The sequence below is a fragment of the Eptesicus fuscus genome, chromosome 5 (assembly GCF_027574615.1).
Source record: "Eptesicus fuscus isolate TK198812 chromosome 5, DD_ASM_mEF_20220401, whole genome shotgun sequence".
NCBI classification, from domain to species: domain Eukaryota; kingdom Metazoa; phylum Chordata; class Mammalia; order Chiroptera; family Vespertilionidae; genus Eptesicus; species Eptesicus fuscus.
In genome coordinates, this window is record NC_072477.1 from 88,386,963 (window position 1) to 88,412,795 (window position 25,833).

Genomic DNA, 25,833 nt, shown 5'->3' on the forward strand with positions numbered 1-25,833 from the left:
TTCTGTAGGCATTTGAAGTCTTTTATTTAGACCATTTCTAAGGATTCTGCTTCAGAGGTTTCATGCAGCATTCAAGCTTATGTTAATGAATACAGTCTAGTTTTTGAGATCATGTATCATCAAGGTCTGCAGAGTTTTCATTGTCATTTGCAACAAGGGCTTCTCTGTTCTCATAAGTCCAGAAGCCATTCAGATCGATTAAAATGGTGGTGACTGTGTCTCCTTGATTACTGTTGATTAAATCCTGAAGAGAGATTTTCAAAGGATCCTTTGGTTTTACCATGTCAAAGATTTCATCCTGCAAGAAAGAAGAAAAATACAATGGAATCTGATTCATGACTCAATTTTTATCACACAGTTACCTAAAATTCAGCACTTAAGCTTACATAAAATTTTTGTAAAAGAAAAACCATTCAACAGATAAGCAGTCTCCTTTTCTATGTACTCATAGAATTTTACTGTAATATTCCTTAGTTATGTGATAACTGTCTATCAAAGAGGAAGAAACTGAGGCTCAGAGTTTAAGCTAATACAAGCTACATAGGTAATTAATAGCTAAACTATTTAATGCAGTGTTCTTTGAGTACATTTTAACTACTTGTACTTTTGTTAGTGATGAAGCAAACCCTTGATTCAATTTAAGTGCAAACTCATCAAACTTAAAGGCTTCAGAGCCAAGATTATGACAAAATTTCATTTCCAATATTGATGTCCACCTTTTACACTCTGGACCTATGATGAGGGTGGGGGGTTGGTATCAAAGAATTAGTCATCCAGAATAACACTAAATTGTGTTAAAATTTACTGGAATAGATGGAAGAACCTCTTCTAAATGAATACTTACAAAGAATTCGTACGTGTTTCTTAATCTTTTTGTAATAAAATTACTCGGTATTTAGTGTCATTAAAGGAGGAAAATTACATTTTCAAAAGTTTAGAACAATTTAGGTAAAAGAAATGAATGAACTTTTATATGTTTGTGAAACTTCCTCTTCTAAGGTTGGTGGCCATTTAAAATTAACTAGTTCTATTGATCTTATTTATTAAAAATTTTTTTATTGATTACAGAGAGGAGAGGGGAGAGAAATGTCAATGATGAGAAAGAATTACTGATCGGCTGCCTCTGCATGCCCCCTACTGGGGATCGAGCCCACAACCCCAGCATGTGCCCTTGGCCCAAATCAAACCTGTGACTATTGAGTCCGAAGGCCGACTGAGCCAAACCAGGTAGGGCTTAACTAGTTCTTAAGTTGCCTGTTGCATAGTTTAAAATTTGTCTCATTTATATTAAACCAAAATAACCCTTAATGTTATACTTGATTAAAACTGAATGAGTTATTTATTACATTATACAGTTTGAACCTGAATCAATACTGGATACTCCTTGTTTTTTATAGCTAGAGAAAGTCTCAATACTAAAGTTCTAAGTAGCAGCATATGTTTCAGTGGTAGTTTTCATAGTGTAGGATTGATGTCTCCTTAAGTAATACCAAAGCAAGCCCTTTAAAGTATCAGACTAAAAATGTGCCTGACCTAAATAGTTCCCAAGTTAAAAATTCAGTTTCCAGTGGAATAGTTTGCCAAAGGATGCAGGCCATATTGATTCTCTTTTCATTTTCAATCAAAATGAATGAAAGCTGTCAATGAGAACAGAAGGGTGAAAATGCTAAAATCAAACTACAAAAATCATTAGTCAAACTGTGGTCTCATTTTCTAATGACTTAAATATCAGTGGAACAAATAAGAGCAAAAAACGATTTGATTCAGTACTTTATAATTCATAAGTTACTTTCATATAAAATTTCATTTAATACAAATGGTTAGCTGGTATTATGTAAATTAAAGAAAAAAGTAACCTTCACATCTTGAAATGAAACAGGATCTTGTCCATGGATTTTCATTAGTTCCTGTATGGCCTGTATTTAGCAGAAATAAATCTGTAAATAAACAATGAAATACAGAACAGCCCCTCTCGCCCCCCCCCACCCCAAAATCCCATGGTCTCTTTCTAGTTCCAATTACTTTCCTATCAAACCACAAGCCTCATCCTTTCAACCACTCTTGCCAATATTCTCAACATCCTTGACCTTGCATGTCACTACTCAGCAAAACCTAAATACTGGGTCAGTGTAACCATCAACCTTTCTAGACCTACACCTTAGCTATTGAGAGCTTCAGAAAGAAAGTATACAAAACTGCAGATTATTGCTACAACACAGGAATATTCTCCATCCTTAGATGAGTCATGTGGCCTAGCAATTATTCCATTACGACCTCCCATTACCCACGAATGCTGCTCACACCTTCCCTATTCTTTAAGATACCCAATCCACCACCTCCCCTCCCACCCTACATTTTGCCCTCTACTTGACAACTAACATTAGACATCAAAAATGAAAAGATCTGAAAAAGAATATTTTCAGGTATAATGATTCATGTATGGAAAACTTAGTAGCAGTACAACTGCTTTATGGTAGCTTAGGTGTAACTGATAAGACTGCTTCACCGTAGTGAGGAAATCTCAAAAAAAGTTTTCAATATATTTTATTGAAAAAATCTGCATACAGGTGGACACATACACACGTAGTTCAAAACCATGTTGTTCAAGGGTCAACTATACTGTGATCCAATTTGACAAACATTTTATTTTTTAATATATTTTATTGATTTTTTACAGAGAGGAAGGGAGAGGGATAGAGTTAGAAACATAAATGAGAGAGAAACATCGATCAGCTGCCTCCTGCACACACCCTACTGGGGATGTGTCCGCAACCAAGGTACATGCCCTTGACCAGAATTGAACCTGGAACCCTTCAGACTGCAGGCCAACGCTCTATCCACTGAGCCAAACCGGTTAGGGATTGACAAACATTTTAGCTGAGTCACTCACTAGAAAATGTGAAGCTTAAACATTTTTTTAAAAAACATTTTTATTTTTAGAAAGAGAAGAGAGAGGGAGAAAAAGAAACACTGATGTGAGAGCAAAACATCAATTGGCTGCCTCCTGCATCGACTGGTTGCCTCCCTTTACCAGGGATCAAGCCCTGCAACCCTGACCAGGAATTGAACCAGCAACCCTTCAGTGCATGGGATGACGCCCAACTGAGCCACACCAGCCAGGGCACTGAGTAGGTATTTTAAACCAAATGGTATATGTAACATATATGTTAAGGAACAATGACTCATTTACATGAATGAGACTTACCCTAAAGAAGTAATTAAGAGAAAAGACATTCAGATAGCCTTTGTTCTCGATATCAAGCAGTTTGAAAATATATTGCAGAGCTGCAGGTTCTTTTCGGTTTTCTAATGCAAGAACAAAGTCCAGGTAGGTCTTATAGTCCTATAGAAAAGAAAAAAACATTTATTAGAGACCATATTTAGGACTAACTTTTTGAGTGTCTAATAATCTGAAACTATTTTGCAATAAAAAGTGGCAAGATTTTTAAAACAAGAAATGACAAATCCATTTGTTTAGTTAATGTTGGTTTCTAGGAATTCTATATAGCAGTTAATCTGTACAGGACAGGTTTGGGGACACAGTTCATTTCTTATGAGATTTTCTGTGTTAAACCATAATTTTCTTTTATTATGCTTTTGAAATGTACAGCATAGTAACTAAGCTAGTGTACATTGCCACTACATTTATATCTTCATTTCAGTTTGGTTATTTTGAGAAAAATTTATTGGAATGAATAGAATAGTAAATTCAAATAGCTATTTGGTATAATGTTTAAAAGTTTTAAATCTAGTCATAGATTACATTTTCTGCATAGTGAAAAGAAGTAAAATACGTGGGAGAATCTCAAAAATTTCTATTCTTGGAAGAAATTTTTTTAGGCTAAGATTAAGAATTCCTTTTTGCTTAAATTGCAGTATAAAGAACTAGAGAGATGTAGCCTAATCATCGTCTTATCTCCAAGCATAGTTGTAGCTTCTGATTTTCTTTATTCACCAGAAGTCATTTATAAAGTTCTTCAATGGCTACTGTAGACAATGGTGGGAATCACGAAAGTTTCTGTGCCTTTTCCCCCCTTTTCCTTTGCAGTTGGCTAACAAGGGTATTGTTTAGAAAACTGCTATTAAAGCTTAGTGATAAAACCTAGAACCTTGATTCTCTTCTGACAATCTGTCCATTTCTTAAGAATCATTGGTTTGGAAAATTTATCACTCTCTTAACACATGTATTTAATAGCAAGCATGGTAATTTAAAAATACTATTATAATTTCTGCAATATAAGGACAGGTACATGTTAGTCAATCTATAGCTACTAATATAGCCACTTAATGGAGAGTAATACAACCTGATTCTTAGATTTAAATCATGGTGTATGTGGTACTATATCTGAGCTGATAAGTTAATGGACGAACCATCTCTATGAAAATAGTTAATAGCATTTGCCAAATTTTCAGATTTTTATTTTACCTAGTCTACTTCCCTTTACAATTGGTACAATGACAATGAAATGAACAAATTATTAAAATTTTCTATTTGCCCAGAATCCATAGGCAAGTCATGTTGTAAAACAAATTTACCTTAAGATTAAAGGCTCTTTGAATCTCAAATAATTTGATCATTTCATACATTTTAAGATACTGTTACACACTGATATAAAAAACACTGTATCACATCAAGAAAAAGGCTTTTGAAAGCTGTGGGAACCTAAATTTTTAAAACTTGTTAGATTTAAACTAATACCATTTCTCCATCATAAGTGAGATACTCCTGGAAAACGCGGTCTAAGAAGACATTGGTCATGGTTGCTGTTCCGTAACGGGAGAGTTCTTCTTTACTGAGCATGCCATTGTGATCCTTATCAAGATTCAAATACTGGCCTTGAGAAGAAAGACGATAAAAAGACAGTTGTGACCAAATAAAATTTGAATACAAAAGAATAAACACATAAAGTTGTTTTTATTGGTTAATATTTTGATTTTCAAAGTAATTATCTTACAGTAAAGGTAGTGAAATGATCAATCCCTGCAATCTCTATCAAAACAACTGTTACCCTAGCCAGTTTGGCTCAGTGGATAGAGCGTTGGCTGGCCTGTGGACTGAAAGGTCCTGGGTTCGATTCCAGTCAAGGGGACATGCCTGGGTTGTGGGCTCTATCCCCAGTAGGGGGCGTGCAAGAGGCAGCTGATCCATGATTCTCTCTCATCATTGATGTTTCTCTCCCTTCCTCTCTGAAATCAATAAAAATATATTTGGAAAAGAAAAAACACACAACTATTAAGCCACAACCAGTAAAAGAAAACCTGCAGGCCAGTGCGGCTCAGCGGTTGAGTGTCCACCCAAGAAACAGGTCAAGGATAGATTCCCGGTCAGGGCACATGCCTGGGTTTTTGGGCTCAATCACTAGTAGGTGGCAAGCAGGAGGTAGCCAACTGATGAATTTCTCTCATCATTGATGTTTCTATCTCTCCCTCACTCAAATCAATAAAAACATTTTTGAAAAATTAAAAAAAGAAAACTCATCATAAAGGGATGGCCTTTGGGCTATTTCCCTTAATTTGCTTTTAGTTTGCAACCTTTTAAGACTTCCTAGGATTCTAAATTAGATGACAAAAACAAAACCAAAACCAAATTAGCTGGCAATAGAGATCAACAAAAAGCACTGAAATGCTGGCACTTAAAAGCAGAGGTCAAAGATGCCAAAATGAGTTAGGACCACCCAACAGAATAATTTAACAGACTAATGACATTAAAGAAAAGAACACTCTGGCCAGTGTGACTCAGTTGGTAGGAGGGTCGCCCTGTATACTGAAAGGTCCTGGGTTCAATTCCTGGTCAGGGCATAATCCTGGGTTTCGGATTCAATCCACAGCCCCAGTTGGGGTGCTTGCATGAGGCAACTGATCAATGTTTCTCTCTCACATCACTCTCTCTCTCTCTTTCCCTTCCTCTCTAAAAATCAATGAAAATGTACTCAAGTGAAGATTTTTTAAAAAAAGGGGGGATAAATATTACCCAAAAAACTGGTGTGGCTTGGTTGGTTTGAGTGCCATTCGTATACCACAAGGTGGCGGGTTTGGTCCTGGGTCAGGGCCCTTGGAGCATGTGTGGGAGGCAATCAATGACGTTTCTCTCGCACATCAATGTTTCTCTCTCTCACACTCCTTTCCTCTCTCTCTCTCTCTCTCTCTCTCTCTCTCTCTCTCTCTCTCTCTCTCTCTCTCTCAAAAATAAAAAGCAAACCAGGTTCTAGAACACCTCCCAACATTTTATCACAGTACAAGACCACAGTAGATGTTCATAATGCTTGAGTCAAAAAAGACCAAATTAAAGAGAAAGTGTAGTAACTTAAAAAGAGTTACAAAAATTTAAAACATTGATATTTAAAAAACAAGTATATTTTAGTAACCTAGAATACTAGCTCTAAGATAATTGGGATACTTTGATCTTAAGGTAAATTAGCCTATGTATCAAAATGTCCTTTGGCCCTATCCAGTTTGGATCAGTAGAGAGTCAGCCTGCAGATTAAAGGGTCCCAGGTTCGATTCCAGCCAACGGCACATGCCTGGGTTGTGGGCTCGATCTCCCCCCAGTAGAGGGCATGCAGAAGGCAACCAATCAATGAATCTCTCTCATCACTGATGTTTCTATATCTCCCTTCCTCTCTGAAATCAATAAAAAAAAAATATATTTAAAAAAATGTCCTTTGAACACCAATTAACTAAGGAATGAATAATTCAAATTTTAGCATTGTGACAGGAACCTACCATATACCCTTAAGGCAGAAGGAGCAGAAAACCAATTTGTTTCTTGACTCTCCTTGGACAGTTCCTCATCCCTTAACTAAATGAACACAGAGACAATTAGAAGATAGCAATTGTCAAGTGATATAATTTATAAATGGTTTAAAAACATATTTACCTCCAATAAATCATCTAGGAAGCTGCATGCTAAAATATCTTGAATTTTTATCTTCCCTTTAAAGAACATAAAAAAATACAATTAACTGTATTTTAAAAACAAGAGCAATTTTATAAAGGTACTATTTTATAAGAACAATCAAAGAATTGACATTTTAAACCTTCTTAGCTCTTATGCTCCAAAGTCCTTATTGCTATGAAAGGGGAGATGTACAGGAAATTTATATAATAAAAGCCTAAGCAACCATTATGGCGGAATGACCAGAATGACCGGTCGCTATGATGCGCACTGACCACCAGTGCAGATGCTCAATGCTCAGCCAGAAGCCAGACTCATGACTGGCGAGCACAGTGGCGGTGACGGGAGCCTCTCCTGCCTCTGCGGCAGCGCTAAGGAGCAGCGAGCCCAGTGGTAAGGAGCAGTGAGCAGGCGGGTGGTAAGGAGCGAGGGGTTCCGGACTGCAAGAGGGCACAAGCCGGGCTGAGGGACTCCCCCTCCCCACAGTGCATGAATTTCGTGACTGGGTCTCTAGTCCCATATAATAAAAAGCTAATATGCAAATTGTCCCTTTGGGATTTCGACCTACCAGGAGAGTTCAACTGCCTGCTATGATGTGCACTGACCACCAGGGGGCAGCGCAGAATGAAGGAAGGCCCTGGCCAGCAGCCAGCAGCTGGCACCCGGGGGAAGGAAGGCCCCGATCGGCGCTGTTCGCCGGCCAGGCCTAGGGGCCCTACCCATGCACGAATTTCGTGCACCGGGCCTCTAGTATTTAATAAAATCTCTACTTCACATGTCTACCTTTATACCCCAACTATGTAAATCCAATTGGTAAATTCTTTCTAAAATTACATTGATAACTGATTCCCTAAAAAGTTATGTTGCGTATTTTGTGGAGATGAAAATGATACAGCCAGTAATCAAACAAGGAGACTGTCTCCATTTTTCTTTGGCAGGTTCTGGAATAGGAAGCAATTTGGAAGCATGGTTATGAGTAGAAGGGTTGGAATTTAAATGCCACTTCTAGATATATCATCTAAGTCTCAGTGGCCTCACACATAAACTATGGATAATAGTAATACTTTCCTTATGGAGTGATGGGAAGGAAATGAAAGAATCAATGTATAATGCTTAGCATAGTACCTGGTACCTAACAGTCAAAACTGATAGCATTATTTTGTACAGTTTTAAGGAAAAATAGACATGTTCCTATAATGGAGATGTTTAAAAAAGCCTGTCAGCTACGATATACTATGACAGACTCATAGCTGGATTTTCAAGTATAGGAGACTTAGGGACTTTGATTTGGGCCTTCTGTACCTTCCCCGGTCCCAGATACATGTATTTAAGTCTTTTAAGTCTCAACAGGTTAGAACAGTTTTTAAAATTTATGTTAATGAGGCCAAATTACCAATCTGAGCCCCATATGGGATAGTTAACTTGAGAAAAAGAAAAATACATCATGGCTAAATGGTTCTATCTCCCAATTCACAAATTTGATCAAAAAGCAAATTCTCCATTATCTTACATATCAGAATAGCAAATTATATCAGAATAACTGGCTTCTTAGAAATAGAAAGAGTCATAAATTACCCAGTTCATACTTCATTTAGAGACGAAGGAACTGTAAGAGGTTAGGTGAGATGCCACTGTCACACAGCTGGTTATGGTTGGTGCAAGTAAATCATACAAGATCTTTATATATTAACTAGAGGCCCAGTGCACGAATTTGTGCACATTGAACGGAAATTCATTAGAAGAAATATTTTAATATCACTATTTGCCCTTTCTTTATAATAGAAGTATCAACCAAATTCAAGATAGACAATGACAGATGGAAACACACAGTGCGATTGGCGCCAGCAAGAGCTTTATATACATAAACTTGCTTAATTAGACCTGCTTTCTGACTTAGCTAAACTTTTTCCAGCCCAGTGAAGCACCCCAACTTCTCTTTCAGGTAATTGTCAGCAACACAGCAGTTAATATCTACACGAAGCAGATTATTATTGTAGATCATGCAGGGAGAACAAAGGGTAAAGTATTTAACTGCAGCAGTGTTTGACTATATTCTGCGCAGTGAAGTCATTTTCAAGGTCCACCATTTCTTACTTCTTTTCAGTCGGGTCAAGTTTCTAAACTTTCTAAATCTCCATTTTCCGGCTAATAAAAAGAAAATGGGATTCTACCAAGTCTCCTATCTACCTACTCCAGGACTTCTGTGAGGATCAAATGAGATGAAGCACCTGAAAACGCTTCAGAGACATTTGGTTAAAGTGTGAAATGTTTCCACCTGGCTATAAAGCAAGCTGTGTTCCTGGGCTGAAGAAACTGCAAGGAGGCTAGCTGCTAGGAGAGGAAGCTGGGTGTTGCTATGTGACGTCATTACCTGGTGCCCACAGCCACTGTTTCTGGGCTGGGCTGTATTTTGTGCCATGGGGTCTCAGCAGCATTGGCTGCAATTTGGTGGGCTGTCTCTCCGGGATGGTGGCAGGGCCTGTGCCCCAACTTGGGGAAAGCTGAGTGTTGCTTTGTCAGCACCAGGTCCATGGTGCCGTTTCTTTGTAAATGGCCAGTGCACACCACGGCAGCTCCTGCATTGAGCATCTGTCCCTGGTGGTCAGTGTGTGTCAAAGCGACTGGTCGGATGTTCAGAGGGACACTTAGCATATTAGCATTTTATATATCTAGATGGTAATGACATGTTGGGAAAATAAAAAATGACATTTCAAGACTTTTCTCTAGTTGAGATTTAAAAGTAATATTTTTATAATATCTAAGTTAGATAAGATTTTATTTTACCTGTTCTTAGAGGGTCCAAAAAGAAAAAGAATTTCCTAACAGCTGTACAAACATAAAAGGAATAAAAAGATTTTTCCAGCCCGTCTAATTGTGGTAAAGTTGGGATAAGTTCCAATATGTAGTTTTCTAAATCCTGAAAGATGAAAACAAAATAAAACTTTAAAGTATTAAAAGTCTGATCTTGTTTCTTCATTAGAAACTGGAATATAATATCAGTCCTAGAAATTGTTCAACATTAATACTAATTCATAACTAGCTTAGTAGTTTGCATTAAATTTGTTCCTACTAATTTAGCTCTTATTTAAATTTTAACATATTCTTGAACAGGTGATGCATCCTACATAGTTCCAAATTCAAAAGGAACAAAAGAGTATTCATTGAAAAGTTTCCTTCTCACCTATTTCCTCTCCCCAGAGGTAAGCTACATTATCAGCTTCTGACTATCTTATCTTCCAAAGATAACTGATGCATATACCAGCCAATACATATACAGTGTATGTATATTTCCTTTCCTCTTTAACACAGAATATCGAAGCATACCATGCAAATTCTTCTGTATTTTGCTTTTATCACTTAACACTATACTTTGCAGTCATTCCACATTGGCTCTCAAAGAGCTTCTATTAAAAAAAAAAGCTATGGTGCTCTGACCAGTGGGTTAGTCGGTTGGAGCATCGTCCTGAACACCAAAAGGCTGTGAGTTCAATTCCCAGTCAGGGCACAAACCTAGGTTGTGGGTTCAAGCCCCGATCGGGGCGCGTACAGGAGGCAACTGATGTTTCTCTCTCCCTTCCTCTCTCTTTCTAAAATCAATAAAAATATATCCTTGGGTGAGGATTAAAAAATATTTCAGATGTAACAATCTATTTAGTCTTCTATGGATGGACATTTAGGTTATTTCTAACCTTCTGCCACACTAAAAACAATACTATAGTGGCTAAGCAAATTTTTCATTCATAGATATGGAAGAATAATCTACACTAATAAAAGAGAAATACGCAAGTTGACCATCACTTTACGGCACCACCAGCCAATCAGGAGTGAGTATGCAAATTAACCAGACAAAGATGGTGGCGGCCCCGCCCCCAAGCTGCTCCAGGCCTCTGGGCAGCACGCATGCAGGTGTGGGACGCTTGCTATGAGGGGGAGGGTGGGGGGCGGAGGGAGCTACAGGAGCGGTGCTCTGGCTGGAGCGAAGACTGAAGGCTCTGGCCAGAGCAAAGGCCTGGGTCCCCGGTGCCGGAGGAAAACCAGTGCCGGCAGCCAGGGGAAGGAAGGCCTATTGCACGAATCTTTGTGCAACAGGCCTCTAGTAGGATATAATTTCTGTAAGTGGATTGCTGTGTCAAAACATTTGCACATTTATAATTTTGATAGATATTGGTAAACTGCCCACCCCTCCATAGAGGCCATATCCATTTTATTCTCCCACCACCAATGGGAGGCTATATTAACAGTTCCCAAATTGTGCCCCAGGAATGCTACATTGAACTCATAGGGATGCAACAGGATAGGATATTTTAGCAACATCTGTTAGACACTGCATGAGCTATTGCTCAAGGAAGTTCACATTTTCAACATTAATTTTAAATATATATTCCTTTTTATTACATCAATCATAGCAATCTAGGTTCTTGATGGTTGCTGTAATAAAGCAAGTGCCACACGAAAATCAGTGTGAGAGAGGAACTGAGGATGACTGTGTCAAATCTAATTCCCAGGTTGAGTAGCTGTACAGTGCCCCCTGGGCACACACATTCCATTAGTAATTGTTCTTTAATAATGAAGTAAAAATATTTTTTTTAACTTAAGTGTATTATTCTTTTCAAAAGACTAATGGAATTAAGTTTAATGAATGCTTTTATTGTTCACAACTGATTAATAAATGGAACTTAGTTTTTAGGTATTTCTTTTGGTATAAAGGTTCTATGATGAATCTACTGAGACAAAAAGGGTACTAAAAACTAAAAAATTTGGGAAACCATGCCCTATTTTACATTCCTTCATTACAAGCATTATCAAAATTCTTTTTTTAAAGATTTTTTTTTTTTTACTGAATTTGAGAGAGCGAGGAAGGTAGAGGGAAAGAGAAAAACATGGATGTGAGAGCAAAACACCAACCGACTGACTGCCTCTTGCACACCCTTGACCAGGGATTGAGCCTGCAACCTGGGCATGTGCCCTGACTGGGAATTCAACCCGAAACCTCTAGGTGCACAGGACAATGCTCAATCAACTGAGCCACACCAGCCAAGATATTATCAAACCTTTTGATCTATGCTAATCTGATGGGTGAAAGATGACATTTTAATGTAGATCTATTTGACATTTATCTTACTATGTGAACTTAAGATTTTTTCTATGAGTAATAAGTATTTGTATTTTGCTCTCTGCAAAATACACTCCTTTGCCCAGTTTTGCATTGACTTAGCAGCCATTTTCTTCTGATTTCTTAAGAGCTTTTTATACATTAGGATAATTGGCCATTTGTGACTGAGTTTCAAGTATATTTTCCAGTTTGTCTTCTTTTAGCTTTATTATTGTCTACAGATTTTAAAAATATTTAGCTGAATTTATTGTTTTTGAGTTCAGTGTTTTGTCACACTTAGACTTTCCTATTCCAAGATTCTACATTTAAAATCCTCTCATAGTTTTTTATATTTACTTTAACAATTTTGTTAATTTTACGTTAGCCATTGTAAAGTATGTTCTAGTTGATCAGAGATACTTTATATTTAAGTTGTAGAACAGATGGCATCTCAAACTTGGTTTGTCCGAAATGGGACTTTTATTCCCAATCCTGGCCCTCACCCTTTTTTCTCTATTCCAGCAGTCATTCAAAATAAAAATTTAAGACTCATCTTTGGTTCCTGACTCTCTTTTACCAAGGATCTTATCCCTTACCCCCAATATCAAATCCCGTAGCAAATTTTGGGGTGAGTGTGTATCCAAAATATATATTAAATTAATTAATTACTGGATTTTTCTACAGCATCACACTCTCACCTGGACTACTGCAGTAGCCTAAACAGGCTTTCTTTCATTCTATCCTTACAACCCATTCTACACGCACCCACAGTGATGTTTTAAAATGTAAATCAATCATATTCTGACAGATTCAACTTAAAACTTCTAATGGTATCCCATTAGTCTCAAATAAAATTCTAACTCCTTACCATGGCCCTAAAAGGCCCTCTATGTGGTCCCTGCCTACTTCTCCAATTTCAACTCCTATTACTCTAACTATATTGCTCATATGCTCTAGCCATACTGGCTTCCTTCAGTTCCTAAACAGATCAGATTTAACTTTGCCTTGGGGACACTGACCCTACTGTTTCCCCTTTACTACATTTTTATAAGGTTGATTTCTTTCTCATCTTTCACAGCTAAAATTCAATCACTATTTCAAAAAGCACCCCTTTCATCTTATCTAAAATAGCACCTCCCACCTCAATCATACTCTTTCCCATTCTCTACATTGTCGCCATAGAACTTGTCATTATTTGAAATTATCTTGCTTATAATTTAGTGTCTGCCTCCCTACTCTGCTAGAAAAAAGCTCCATAAGAGTAAGGCTTAGAATTGTACTTAGAACACCTCTGGCCAGTTCAGTGGTTAGAGCATCAGACTGCAGACTGAAGGGTCCCGACTTTAATTCCTGGTCAAGGGCAGGTACCTTGGTTGTGGGTTCGCACCCCGCCCGATCGGGGTTTGTGCAGGATGCAACCAGTCGATGTGTGTCTCTCAGATTGATGTCTTTCTCTCCCCTCCTCCTCTCTCCCTTACACTCTCTCTAAAAGTCAATGGAAAAAATATCCTCAGGTGAGGATAAAAAAAAAAATAATAGTATTTGGCACAAATGAGGTGTTTGTCAAGTGCTTATTTAATAAGATTTAGTAAGTGAATGAAAGTTTGCCCAAACTACTCAAATTACAGATGTTGGTTCTGGAAACTACTGTCTTTTAAGTAAAGATACATGATCTGGTTTCAAAAGGCAAAGTGCCCAGGGTAGGAGAAATATTTATTTTCTTTGAGAGAAGGGAAAATTACTCCCTTTTAAACACAACTACAGAGATGTACTGTTGTTTTCTCTCCCCTCTTCATCCCTGTTTCAATTTTTGTATCCATTCCTGGAAAGAGGCAAGAAAAGGAAGTGTGTCTTTAAAAAAAACACAAAACCCAGCCGAAACCGGTTTGACTCAGTGGATGGAGCATCGGCCTGCAGACTCAAGGGTCCCAGGTTTGATTCCGGTCAAGGGCATGTTCCTTGGTTGCGGGCACATCCCCAGTGGGGGGTGTGCAGGAGGCAGCTGATCGATGTTTCTAACTCTCTATCCCTCTCTGTAAAAAATCAATAAAATATATTTTAAAAAAAACACACCAAAAAAACACAAAACCCAATGTATTCTTATTGATCTTCAGAGAAAGAAGAATGGAGAGGGAGAGAGGGTGAGGAGAGAGAGGAGAGAGGAGAGAGGAGAGAGGAGAAAGGAGAGAGGAGAGAGGAGAGAGGAGAGAGAAGGGAGAGAAACATCAATGTGTCACACCCAATCAGGGATTGATCTCGAAACCTGGAGGTGTGCCCTGACTGGGAATCAAACCTTTGACCTTTTGGTGCATGGACAATATTCAATCAACAACTGAGCATACTGGCCAGGGAAAGGAAGTGTGTTTTGTAAAACGACTAACTGCTGACAAGAATTATTAGAGCTATAGAATTACTCTAGTATCTGATCTGAGAAAGTATCTTCCTTGCTAGAGAGAGATGGATAAAAGCAAGAACCTTTTTAAAAAATAATTATTTTTTAATCCTCACCTGAGGATATGTTTTTATTGATTTTAAAGAGAGAGGGGGAGAGAAAAACATCAATGTGAGAGAAAAACATAGTTCAGTTGCCTCCTGCACGTGCCCTAAACCGGGGATCAAACCTGCAACCTTTTGGTGTATGGTTCGTTGCTCCAACCAACTGATCCACCCAGCCAGGGCAAAGCAAGAACCTTTTATTGTCAAGTTGATCTGAATCTTAAAGTTCAAGAACTGTACTGTGTCCCTAGCAAGGTTTTTGTGTTTTTTATTATTTATTGATTTTTAGAGAGAGAGGAAGGGTGAGGGAGAGAGAAACATAGGCTGCCTCCCACATGTGCCCTGAACAGGAATTGAGCTTGCAACCCAGCCATGTGCCCTGACCAGGAATCGAACCGGCAACCTTTCGATGCATGGGATAATGCCCCAACTAACTGAGCCACACTGGCCAGGGCCCCAGAAAGGTTTTTAAGTGTAAATGTTCAGTATGAGCTAACATTCTATCTACAGAAATCTGGATAAAACAGACAGTAAAAAATTATAACAGGAAATAAACTATAACAGGGAATATGTCTTAAAATCTAATATTTGAATATTTATTTAAGCAATTAATTAACCTGTTTCATATTTATGCTTAACTCCCTGCCCCTTTCCCCGACAACCCTAAAAAGCACTCTATATTTGGTGGGAAAAGCCTGAGCTAAAAAGAAGTATGACCATATAATTTAGATTCCTGCACTCAGAAGAAGCATAGCCATTTAGATGATGAGACTATAATTCTCTATTGATAACTTGGCCTAACTACATTAATACCTAGTGGTATTAATTACCAAACAGCCTCTTGGAAACTGACGTTACAATCCAAACCTAGTGGTGGGAAAACAGTCACACTATTTTTCTCCTATGTATTTCCTTTAAGAGGAAAAATTCCTAGCTTTCACATTTTAAAACAGTCATACACTGATAACACTCATGAATAATCACAAGTTTTTCACTGTTTCATCAATGGTTTTTAATCCTATTTAAAACACTACATTCTTATTTTCTCCTATAAAGAACTTTTTCCCAAAAGACTAGAGAAAATAATCTAAAAATGAATTTTTGTGGTCAATATACATTTAAAAGGCTTTTTAGTAACATGTTATTTGTAAAAACAAACAAAAACAGAGATACAAACAAAAAAAGAACCATCTGTAATTCCAACACCCAGTGGTAACCACTCTTAACATTTTCATGTCTATCGTGGTTATTAAAGTAGATTAAATACTTACGGATTCCCGAAGGTATCCTTGTCCTGCAACATCATATAAACTGAGTCCTATTCTTGTTTGATGAAGCCAAACTGACAATAAACAAGAAAATGAAATGTAATTACTAAGTGCTATCCTTTAGCATATATATGGACAAAAGGAGATAAAGAGCTAGATTAAAGGGACAAGCTAATATCTTTATGAACATCTTTATTCTCACACATATTACTTATTTGTTAACCCTAAATTTGTTCCAAACAAAACAAACCCACCATAGAATTAATGGCAGATATCAACAATTCTGCAATGCCTAAAGTGATAATAAAGTTGATGCCCTTGAGGATATTGTTCTTATTAAACTTGTCATTCCACCAAACAGGGACAGTGAGTGTAATGTTATGCTTTTAACAAGCTGTTTTTATTCTACTGAGGTTATTTACTGCCACCAAATATTAAAGGTGATATACATAAGACTTGAAAGATCATTATGGAACTTACAGGAATCATACAACTCCAGTTGTTTGGTAAAAACTCCTTGAAACTCATACTACAGTTGTGAGTTTGAAACTATCTTCTCAGGCAGCTCAACCCATAATATGTTAGTGAAATAAAATTACCAGTGAATTAAAAATTTCAAATCACCACACATTAAAACTCTTGGTTCGGCTTTTGATATATCCTGATAGCTAGTATCTTTAGGATGTGAGGTTTTTGTTTTGTTTCTCTTTTTATAATGACGAACTCAAATTTATGGCAGAAAATCTCAGCTCTAGTAAGTTCTAGGAGAGAATCATACTAGGAAAAAAAATCTTGTTCAAAAGATAAGAAATTCTGCTATTCAAACTTACTAAGAGAGTATTTTCACATGGGATACTCTGAAAGCATGGATCAAAATCCTACTTGATTGCCAGATAGGGAGAGCACAATGAAAATGAAATCACCTTTTCTCATGACATAATTAAAGAACTGCATGATGGAAATTCTTCCGTAAGAATCTGTATGAAGGAGTTTAGCAAAGACTTTTGCTGTGAAAAATTGCCTAGAAAAGGAAATAAGGATTAAAATCATCTGCTAACATAACATAAAAATTACTTCTATATAAATTAGCAAACAACAGCATAAATTCAAGCAATTAAAAATCAAAGTGGTGAAAAAAGTGAGAATTATAGTTCAAAAATATTGTCCTACTTCTTTACATTCTCTTGTCTTAAGAATGAAGGCCTATAGTGTTGTAAGTCATATTTCTTTGAATAAATTCATACCAACATAATTTTCTTCACTAAATAATTTTTTAAACTTCATTAATAACTTTTAATAACATTAATTGACTCAAATTGTCATACCACTAACTTAAATTTTCATCAACTGAGGCATTTAAAATGCTTAATGAAATATATTCTTTTATTAAATACTACAGGCCCGGTGCACGATATTTGTGCATGGGTGTGGTCCCTAGGCCTGGCTGGCAATCAAAGCGCAAGCGTCTGGTGTGGAAGGGTAGGTCCCAGCTGACCTCTGGGCCCGGGGCAGCACTTGGGCCCCTGGGCCCCAGTGCGCCCCCCTCCGCCTGAGTCATCAGGCCCTGCCCGGCTCCCTCAGCGCCTGGGAGCCGCTGCTGGTCGCAGTCTACAGGGCGAACAGCAGGGCAATTGGGACCTGCTTGCACCAGCCTTGGCCTGGCACCACCTGCTCACCTGCTCCACCACCCTGCTGTGGTCCCGCTCTTGTCAAGGCCGGCAGCGCCTCCACTGCCGCCCACTGCCAGTGCCAACGCCCGCCATGTTCTGCGATGCTCCCTAGTGATCAGCGCACGTCATAGCGAGCGGTCGAATTCCCGGTCAAGGGGACAATTTGCATATTAGGCTTTTATTATATAGGATATTATTCTTACTTGCACTTCGGTCCAGCTTTCTCACCAACTTTCAAAAAATTTTCATAATTAATCATTGCTTCCTCTCCAATCATAGGTGGTGTCTGGTGCTTGTCCAGCAAAAACCATAAGTTCTTAGAAGAATTGCAAAAATGGAGATATTATAGTTAACAGAACAAAACTTAAAAGCATAGTTAAATATGTTTACATTAAAATGATAGTTTGATAGTAGAGTTAATATTAAGATGAATCTCATCCCCTATTATTCTTCTGATTAATTAATAACAATAAAAATAGACATATACATTGATCTTTAATCTACTATATACTGTAGATATTGTTATGCCTACTTTACAGATGAGAATTGAAGCACAAAAATGTTAAGTACATTGCCCAAGGTCACAGAGCAGGGCTGGGATTTGAACCCCTGCAGTTTGACTCTACAGTAGGGGTTTCTCAACTTTATCCCTGCATTAGAATCACCTAGGGACTTTAAAAAACAAAACTATCCTTGGGAGATGGGCCCACACAAGCTCTGCTGCTGTTTCTGGTGGGAGCCATCTCTCCAGAGCTTGTCTTTCACCCACTCTGCAGGCCCCTCTCCATTAAGACAGTCCTGAGATCCTGTATGATGTAAGTAGTGCAAATAAGAAATGGCTAACATCCAAAGCAAGCTTTTATTCCATTCTTACCTGTAATTCTTCATTATCTAACAGTTCTCTGCTTTTCCTTTGCAGAAAGACAGCTCTGGATTCCTCTCTTAATTTCTGTAGTAAGACTTCATCTTCAGCTGGCAGCTAAAAATACATTATAGTTAATTTCTACACTTAAATTCTACACTATTGGATTAAGTAAAATGTATATGAGCTCATAAAATAAGTATGTATTCCACTCCTCAATTACTTTTTGTATTTCCATTTTGCTTAATTTCAAATCATCATTCATTTAAAAAGTTCATTTAGCCTGGCAGGTGTGGCTCAGTGGTTGAGCATTGACCTTTGAACCAGGAGGTCACAGTTGGATTCCAAGGCACATGCCCGGACTGTGGACTCAATCCCCAGTAGGGGGTGTGCAGGAGACAGCCAATTGATGATCTATGTTATCATAGATGTTTTTGTTTGTTTTTTAAAATATATGTTATTGATTTTTTACAGAGAGGAAGGGAGAGGGATAGTTAGAAACATCGATGAGAGAGAAACATCGATTAGCTGCCTCCTGCACATCCCCCACATGGGATGTGCCCGCAACCAAGGTACATGCCCTTGACTGGAATCGAACCCAGGACCCCTCAGTCCGCAGGCTGACACTCTATCCATTGAGCCAGACCAGTCAGGCATCATAGATGTTTTTTAACTCTCTCTCCCTCTCCCTTCCTCCCTCTGAAATCTATAGAAACATTTATTTTTTAAAGAAGTTAAAAAGTTCATTTAACAAAAAGAGATCCACAAAGAATTCAGTGACCAGCAATGACCAATTCTTAGAGCACTGTTTCCACGGTAACCACAGACGGACAGAATTATATTGGGACTATCTGAAAACCATAGTCTTACCACATTATGCCTTTGGAGGCTGGATCATCTCACTTTGGAGATGGCCTCCAAGGCAGACTGCCCACAGGGGTGATTTTCATAAGCAGGGCTTTATAATGACTTATACCAACTCAATTTAAAACTTTTCCTTTTTTAAAGATTTCATCTTCCTTTTCTATATCTTTGCCCCATTAAATGTAGCTAAGTATCCCTTGGTTCAAATCGGAGATTACGGTTTTCATCTTTCATTTCCAAAAACTAAAATAACATCCCTCCCGTTAAAAGGAAGGAGTGAAGAAGGAAAAAACATTCGGAGGTGAGGCTGAGTCTAGGATTATGCTCCAGTGTCTAGTCAATCAGCTAATCAGTGGAGGGGTGTACGTAGTGTGTGTGTTAATGGTTAAATGGTTACCAAAGATGGTAAGTGCTTTGAAGCAGTGGAGAAGAAGAAACAAGAGAAAGAATGTGCTACAAATACATTTATCTAAAATTCCAACAGTGGTTACATTTTACATAATAATATTTAATAGGACTTAATTCTTTTCAGTCACTTTCAATTTTAGCTGGAAATAGCTTTCTTTCTTTTTTTATTGATTTTTTTAGAGAGAGAAAGGGAGGGGGGAGAGGGAGAGGGAGGAAGAGTGGGAGGGAAGGAAGGAAAATGGGGAGGGAGGGAGGGAGAGGGGGAGAGGGGGGGAGAAAGAGACAGAGAGAGAGAGAGAGATGAGTTTCCTTCCATATGAATCCTGACCAGGGACTGAACTCATAACCTAGGTATGTGCCAAGACCAGGAATCAAACCCACAACCTTTTGGTGTAGGTGATGACCCTCCAACCCTCCAACCAACCGAACCACCTGGCCAGGGCTTATAACTGCCAATGAGTACTTCTTAATCTCTTCATCTTTTTCACCCAGCCCCCAACCCTCCTCCCATCTGGCAACCATCAATTTGTTCTCTGTATGTAAATTGCTTTCCTAAGGTATGTTTTAATCTGTAACCCTCTTCAAATACTTCTTTACAATTTTGGCACAAAGAAACAAATAAGTATAACTCTTCAAGCTTTCCATTCTTAACCTATTTTTCAGTTTAACCTTGAACAAAACATTTTATACCTTACAACATAAGTACAAAACAAAGTTAAAAATTGTGATCAACCCTGGCCTGTGTGACTAGTGGTATAGAGTAGGCCCTCATACCAAAGGGTCACAGGTTCGATTCCGGTCAAGGGCACGTATGTGGGTTGCAGGTTTGATCCCCAGACTGTTGGGGTGAGTGTGGGAGACAACCAATAGATGTGTCCCTCTACACATCGCTGTTTCTCTCTCTCTCTCTCTCTCTCTCTCTCTCTCTCTCTCTCTCTCCTCTCACCTCTCTCTCTCTTCCTCCCTCCAACCCTTCTACTCTCTCTTAACAGCATTGGAAAAAATATCCTTGGGTAAGGATTAAAAAAAAATTATCAGTCAAGTAATCCTAAATCTTACAAAAAGCCTGACAACATAATCCAATAGAACACCCATTACTAATATCCATAATAAAAATTAGGAAGAAAAAGCCTGTAACTCAAAAAGAGGGGGACAATTAACAACTTTGTGATCTTATACCAATTTATATGAAAACTCGGGATTTTATCAGCTCCAAAATAATGGTAAGATCAACTAGAATAAAATAATAAATATATAAAATTTAAGATATAATCATTGCCCAGCCGGCATGGCTCAGTGGTTGAGCACTGACCTATGAACCAGAAGATCATGGTTCGATTCCTGGTCAGGGCACATGCCCAGGTTGCAGGCTTGATCCCCTGTAGGGGGCATGCAGGAAGCAACCAATTGATGTGTTTCTCTCACAACGATGCTTCTCTCTCTTCCATTCTCTCTAAAAGATCAAAGGAAAAATATCCTCGGGTAAGGATTAACAAAAAAATAAAATAAAAAATAAAAAAGGATATAACCCTCAATTTATTTATAAAATATTGTTATTCCATTTTAAAAATTGTATTTTATTTATAAACTCTGCAAGACATTTGCTTAGATACCACTTACCCTATAATAAAACCGGGGAATGGTCTTGTAGAATTCATTTGTGTTTTTTCTACCTCCTTTCCATTTGGAGTAGTATTTGGTAAATAAATCCATTTCTTCATCTTTTAATTCTTGTTCACTTTTTTTTTCTGTTAACAAAATAGATTCAGGGGGGAAAACACTTTCACAATCAAATAATACTTTTCTCAGGTCATCTAGTATAGTCTAATAATAGTGCAAAAAAGGTCTTCACAGTTGTGCTTAGACACTAAACATTTATATTAAATTTCTTGAAATACCAAGACTCACTATCTTCCACTGAAACAGCCTCTCCTACATATTCACTCTCCATTGCTCCCTCTACTTTTTTTTATTTTTTATCACTATACTTATTTCTTCCTCAAGCTACTGCCTCTCTCATAGACCTACTAGAGGCACGGTGCACGAAATTCGTGCATGGGTGGGGTCCCTAGGCCTGGCCAGGGATCAGGGCTGGTCAGGTTCCCCACCTCCCTGCCTCCTCTCTTCCCAGCCTCTCGCCCTCCACCTTCCCTCGCTGCCCGTGTCTGTCACCACCCTTCCTCCTCTCCCTGATTCCCCATCCCAGCCTGGGGCCCGGCCCTGACTGGGTGATCTGCCAGCTAGGGGAGGGACTGGGAGGTTGGCCAGCAGGCCCCATTGGCGATCGGGGCCTGCAGGCTGGGGGCAGCTCCTGTGTTGAGCGTCTGCCCCCTGGTGGTCAGTGCGCGTTATAGTGACCGGTCATTCGGTCATAACGATCGCTTAGGCTTTTATATATATAGATGGCATGTTCCTAATTCATTCAATTAAAAGTATTTATTGAGCACTTACTACATATTGAACCCTATACTAGTCACTGATGCTAGGGTGCTGAGAAAACAGGCACAGCCCTTGACCTCATGAAGTTTCAGCCTTGTAATCACTCTTCTTCCGAAAACCCTTTCCTCTGAAGCTCACATATCCAGATACTATTACTCTCCAACCTCTCCACCTGCCTGCTGCTGGCAGGTAACTGTCATTTAGCCATTCCTCCACAATTGTTTGTGGATCATGATAACTGGTGCACAGCGCTCTTCACCTCAATGTCCTGCAACCATCAAGGAAGAACAGACATGTGGGTGACTCAACTTTGAAGGCTTTTGCTTTCATCTCTACTGTGTCGCTCAGTTCCATGGCAAGACCACAGATCTTATCGGCTCTTCTTCTAAAATTTTAAACTCTAATATACTCTCAGATAATTTTTCTCTCCTGGTTATTCAAAACCTCACTACCATAATACCTGCACTTTAGCCTCACTGAGGTCTCCAATTCTATTATCTATTTTCTCAAAAGTTTATTTTCCTCTTCCTGGTCTCATTTCCTTCCCCTAAACTCCTCTTATGCCTGCATTTCTGCCACATCTGTCATGTTAATTTTTACCCTTGGACCAATCTTAACATCTAATTTGTTTACCATGGTTTAATACCTTTGGAGAAAACTGTACAATTTTGGTCCCACAAATTTATTTCATGGTTACTAATTAGTAAGTCAGCTTTTCAAAACACCAGGACATTTTTATTTGCCCTTGATGTTCTCTTGCTGATTCCTCTTGTTGACTGACTGCTCCAAACTGTCATTACATTCCTCAAACCCCTTCTGTATTCACCATCAACAGATGACAATCTCTCCCAGTTCATCAAAAGTGTGTACTGGATACCCATAGACACCTAAATGAAGTGGGAGGGCAGGAAGGTATCAAATCTGTACCTTACTTCTTCCTGCCAGTTTTAAGGGAAGAGGTTATCTCCTCTCTCATCCAAGGCTAACCTCTCATTTTACCCGAGGGCTTAATCTCAGCCTTTGTAATTCTGTCTGGTTGTTCCATCACTTATTCTTTCCTTCTCCCTCCCTCCCCCATTCAGTTATCTCTAATTCCCTCATCTTTACTGGCTTTTCTTTAATTTACAAACACGCAAAGGTTTCTTCCATCTCCTCACCGCCCCCCCCCAAACTCCTTCCTTTCTACCTATTACCACACATAATTCCTTCCTTTCTCATACAATTTTTCAAAAAGAAAGCCTACGCTGGCCATCTCTGCTTTTGTATTTCTCATCCCTTCTTCATGCAATCCTGCTTCTACTCTTACCACTCTACAGAAACTGTAGAGTTTCTTTCCAGGGCAACCAATGACCTAATTGCTTATTTATTTTTTAAATTAAATTTATTGGGTTGACATTGTCCAATAAGATCATAGAGGTTTCAAGTGTACATTTCTATGATACATAATCTGTATCACCCAAAGTCAAATCATCTTCCATCCCCGTATGTTTGGCCCCTTTACCCTTCACTACCCCTCCACTCTGTTGCTTAGTTTAATGGATACACCTGTTCTTGGTTTCTCTGTTAAATTTGATACTATTGATTCTAACCTTTTCTTGGCTTTTATGAGACCATGTTGTTGATTCTATTTTTTGGACATTTCTTCTTTTTTTATTTCTTCTTCCTCTATTATTTCACCTTTTATAGTTTAACTTCTAAGTCCCAAACCTATGTCACTTCAATGTTAAGTTATTGGGGAGAAGAGGAAGAAAAAGCAGACTGAGAAGGAATGACTGGTGAGGCAGGAGGAAAAATAAGAGTGTATGTCTCCTAGAAACCAAAAAAAGAAAGTATGTGTAGGATGAAGATATAAGGGGAACAGAGAAGTAAGGCATAGCTGGAAGTGGAAGTTAAGATAAGAGTCTCTTTAAGATGAGAGAAATACCACCATGTTCATATGCTGCTGTGAATGACTGAGAAAGAAAACCCAAGAATGCAGGAGAGAGAGGACATATCCTTGAGTAGGCAAATATGGGATCTGCCTAGCACACCAAGGAAGCAAACAGTCTTAAACAGAAGTTGTGCAACCTGTTTGATTTACTTATCATCTCTTCCGATGCTAAAGTGTAAGTCCTACAAGAACAAGGGTTTTTGTGTGTTGTATTTACTGCTGTGGCCTGGAACAGTAATTAGCATGTTAACAAACATGCAATGGAGTGGGTTTTAAGAACGAAGGCGAGGAGAAAGCACAAGTACAGGTAACTTTTCCAAAAAGTTTTCCTATAAAGTGTGTAGAGAAATGTGGCTAAAGCCGGAGGGGAATATGAGAGCAAATTATTTTTTTTAAGATGAGGTATATTTCGGCATGTTTGTTGGAACTGGATGGAAATGATCCAGCAGAGAAGGAAAATTGGATGACACCTAAGAGAGAGAGAATAAAGCCAGAGTGAAGTCAGTGAATAAAAGAAAGGGGACACGATCTAGTGGAGGGACTGTCTCAAATAGGGGCCTGGACAGTTCCCCATTTGTAACCAACGTGGGGGCGGTGACAGAGATGGGAAGTGGGAACAGGTGAGGGGCTTTGATTGCTTCTACTCTCCAATATTTACGCAGACAAGTTCAAGTTGAGCAGCTGAGGGTGAAGAGTGGGAAGGCTATGGTGGAAGGTTGGAGGTTCGGGAAATGAGAACTGTAGGAGAGTGAACGTCTAGGGAAAAACGGAAGAAATGTAGACGAATGACTGCAACACCTACTTGACGTTAGTGGACCAGACCTGAAAGGGAGACGATGGGCCCCGGTTCCGTTTCCCCCAGCACTTTCAGCTGCCCTGGGAGCGGGTGTGAAACAGGAAAGAGTTCTCCACAGGGTGGGTAACAAGCAAGGGTGAAGGATGGGGAGAGGGACAAAGAAAAATGGGGTATGGCATTTACGTGGATTAGGAGGGAAGGGAAAAGTGATAGCAAAAAGGCGGTAGGATCAATGGACGGTAGGTTCCTGCAGGACCCAAGAGTTGTTGGAACCAGGGTTCTCATTCCTCCGGCACCTGCGAGCTTCCCCGCCCGCAAACCCTTCCTCGGGGAAGTGTGGGTCAAACCTCCCGGGGCCTCTGAGCCACCTCCCACTCCGCCTGCTTTCTCGGGCGAGTTTTCACAGCGGCGGAGAGCGCGGCTCCCAGCGGCTGCTCCTCCCATTCGGCCCCCACCTCTGGGCGGTCGGGGCCGGGCGCTCTCCGCGGACGGCCCTTCCCGAACTCACTGTTTGGGCCGTTGCTGGGCGCCGCTAGCCGCCGGCGAAGAACTTCTTTCCAGTCCATGACCGACCCCCGCGCAGCAGCTCCGGCATTTGCTAATCGCTACCCCCGCCAACCAGCTCAGACATCCACCAGCAGCCAGCCTCCGAGACGCTGCGGAGGCCGCCCGGCCGCCATCTTGGGCACGGGCGGAAGTCGGCTACGGAGGCAAAACGGGGAACGTAGTCACTGCGGAGAACGCGGCGGTCACACCAACAGCGGGGAGAGCAGGCGGGAGAAAAGATGGAAAGTTATGTCCTCCGGGCAGCTTCCCAATGCCGCAGCGCCAGACTGTAAAGGCGCAGGACAGGGAAGCCCGTACTTCTACTTCCTCTTGGGCCTTCGGCGCGTTTGCGCCACGTCACTCAGGAGTCCTTGGGCGCTTCCGGGAAGCGTTTTCTCCACAATTTCTTTTTATTGTTCCTTGAGGATATACGGAGGCCCTACAGGTTCCCCTAAACGTAGTAGACGCCTTGACTAGCCACCCCGAAGGCTCCCTCTGCCACTAAAAGCTTCGAAATCGCCTTTCCCTCGCCGCCAGGCCGGCGTCCAGTTCGGCCACGCCCCCGCG

General features: G+C 39.5%; 1 protein-coding gene across 2 annotated transcripts; it reads right to left on the reverse strand.

Annotated features, from left to right (window-relative positions):
• Window positions 1–25,532, reverse strand: PPP2R3C (protein phosphatase 2 regulatory subunit B''gamma). 2 transcript variants are annotated; one of them, XM_008158983.3, is made up of 13 exons: window positions 25,229–25,532; window positions 21,176–21,303; window positions 18,296–18,400; window positions 17,625–17,737; window positions 16,675–16,772; window positions 15,755–15,825; window positions 9,680–9,812; window positions 6,878–6,933; window positions 6,724–6,799; window positions 4,700–4,836; window positions 3,206–3,343; window positions 1,857–1,916; window positions 1–298 (listed from the first exon to the last, which is right to left on the reverse strand). In XM_008158983.3, exons 1-13 carry the CDS (start codon window positions 25,284–25,286, stop codon window positions 110–112), a joined length of 1,362 nt encoding a protein of 453 aa, XP_008157205.1. In that variant the 5' UTR covers window positions 25,287–25,532; the 3' UTR covers window positions 1–109. The 2 variants fall into 2 exon arrangements, with proteins under 2 accessions (XP_008157205.1, XP_054572522.1); XM_054716547.1 differs by lacking the exon at window positions 25,229–25,532 and adding an exon at window positions 23,584–23,696.
• Window positions 25,533–25,833: the final 301 nt, after the last annotated feature.